This window comes from Notothenia coriiceps, unplaced genomic scaffold (assembly GCF_000735185.1).
Source record: "Notothenia coriiceps isolate Sejong01 unplaced genomic scaffold, NC01 NC01_scaffold00023529, whole genome shotgun sequence".
Classification (NCBI taxonomy): domain Eukaryota; kingdom Metazoa; phylum Chordata; class Actinopteri; order Perciformes; family Nototheniidae; genus Notothenia; species Notothenia coriiceps.
Genome location: NW_011356230.1, coordinates 1 through 2482, shown reverse-complemented (window position 1 = coordinate 2482; position 2482 = coordinate 1). Strand labels below are relative to the sequence as shown.

Sequence of the window (2482 nt, the reverse complement as noted above, 5' to 3'; positions counted from 1 at the left end):
GAAGTCATGTGACCGTGCTGTAGTTCCTTTATAGCCCAACATTAGCCACCTTTAGCTTAGCGGTGGTGACGTGAAGTCATGTGACCGTGCTGTAGTTCCTTTATAGCCCAACGTTAGCCACCTTTAGCTTAGCGGTGGTGACGTGAAGTCATGTGACCGTGCTGTAGTTCCTTTATAGCCCAACATTAGCCACCTTTAGCTTAGCGGTGGTGACGTGAAGTCATGTGACCGTGCTGTAGTTCCTTTATAGCCCAACATTAGCTCTTGACTTCAAAAATCATAAAGTGGTGTTAATATGTGGAGATTATCCTGCTGAACAAATCATAAACGTGGAGGTTATTTCCTGCAATTATCCAAAATCCAATTGGATTTTTGTGGAGGGAACCTTGGAGATGCTGCCTTCAGGGTTCACTTAAAGAATACGTAATTCCTGCTCCACTCTATAATGTGTTTGTCTTACCATTAGAGTCCATTGGTAGGAGGTTCATGGCGTTCAACACCTCGATCCTGAGTCTCTGGTCTGACCTCCTGTACGACGCCAGGAGGGTGACCGCTCCATATTTCTCTCCGTTGTACACTTTCTGTCGTATATAAAGAAAAAACTGGTTGAAGATCTGAACCGCTATCATGTCGGGGTTAAATAAGCTTTCTGCATCTCTCACCTGCTCCCATACTTTCCCTTCCAGAAACTTCTCCACAAGCTTCCAGCTGCTCAGAGAGTTGTGAGACAGGTGAGCTTTGAGAGCCTTGGAGACATCGGAGAAGAACATTAAATTATATTAAAGACTATGTTTCTTTTTCATTTTAGTCTGAGGAAATGTGGACTTAGCTTTGTGTTTTAGCTTACTCACCTTGTACTCATCAGAGTGTAATATATCCAGAGGGAGCCCATTCCCCTCAGCGAGGAAGCACTGCTCCAGGCACTGAAATATACACAACACTAAATCAAAAGTACCGTAAAGCTAGGCCAACGACAATAACACCCGAACATGTTTCAGTAAATGTTCCCCAAAAAGATTGAAGTTGTTATTAGTGAGTTTAGGAGATGCTAGTTGGTTGATTTACTTGACCTTTGTACGGTGCTTATAGTCTTTTATGCTAAGCTAAGGTTAAAGCACCCTAGCTATAGCAGAAAAAAGTAAATGGGCATTATTTTTGGCAACTCCGGGCTATGGAAAATAGAGCTAATGCAGAAATGCCTTAAATCTGCATTCTCTTAATATCCAGCAGGGGGCGACACTTCTATTTGCAATAAGTCAGATTGTATAGAAGTCAATGTGGCAACTTCTTACATAATTTAATTATTAAGTCAATATATTTTAACTATATATTATAACTCTTTTGGGACAAGACTCGAATGTCACTTCTTCAACAAAAACTAATTTGCTGATTGCTAAATTGCCCAACTTGTGGCTTCAAAACAAACAAACAAAAGTCATGCTGACTACATCCATTGCTTTCATAGAGACTTTAATTTACTACTAAATGCCTTCTTCTTCTCTGGTACAACAGACACCAAAATGTCCCAAGTTGAAACACCAAACAGATCATTGCAGCATTACCCATAATCCCCTCTGTTTCAGCCTGATTGGCTAATGGTTACACAAGACAAAACATCGTTATGACATCACAAAGTGGCCAAAATCTGATCAGCTCATTTTCAGACAGGTTTTTATAGAAATGGATCAAAAAGAGAGAGAATCTTTGTTCCTGAAACTTTCAGAGTCTCTTTCCACAGAGGGGACGCATGTTGATGTAGAAGAGACATGAAGAAGAGGGGACACATGTTGATGTAGAAGAGACACGGAGAAGAGGGGACACATGTTGATGTAGAAGAGACATGAAGAAGAGGGGACACATGTTGATGTAGAAGAGACATGAAGAAGAGAGGACACATGTTAATGTAGAAGAGACTTGAAGAAGAGGGGACACATGTTGATGTAGAAGAGACATGAAGAAGAGGGGACACATGTTGATGTAGAAGAGACATGGAGAAGAGGGGACACATGTTGATGTAGGAGAGACATGGAGAAGAGGGGACACATGTTGATGTAGAAGAGACACGGGGAAGAGGGGACACATGTTGATGTAGAAGAGACATGGAGAAGAGGGGACACATGTTGATGTAGAAGAGACATGAAGAAGAGGGGACACATGTTGATGTAGAAGAGACATGGAGAAGAGGGGACACATGTTGATGTAGAAGAGACATGAAGAAGAGGGGACACATGTTGATGTAGAAGAGACATGAAGAAGAGGGGACACATGTTGATGTAGAAGAGACATGGAGAAGAGGGGACACATGTTGATGTATACAAGCAGAGATGGCAAAAGTACACACATCCTTTACTCACGTAGAAGTCCAGATACTCGTGTTTAAAAATACTCTGGTAAAAGTAGAAGTACTGACTAAACTTCTTTCCTCAAGTCAAAGTAAAGAGGCTTTGAAATGTACTTCAGTAAAAAGTACCCATAACTAGCA

At 41.3% G+C, this 2482-nt stretch overlaps 1 protein-coding gene across 1 annotated transcript; it reads right to left on the bottom strand.

The window, feature by feature from the left end:
• Positions 1 to 440: 440 nt before the first annotated feature.
• LOC104954595 (protein unc-13 homolog D-like) lies at positions 441 to 923 on the bottom strand (the record flags this gene model as incomplete). The annotated part of the gene is made up of 3 exons (XM_010781743.1): positions 441 to 581; positions 663 to 746; positions 852 to 923. Coding segments are annotated over 3 exons (297 nt in total), but the record flags the coding sequence as incomplete, so codon positions are not given.
• Positions 924 to 2482: the final 1559 nt, after the last annotated feature.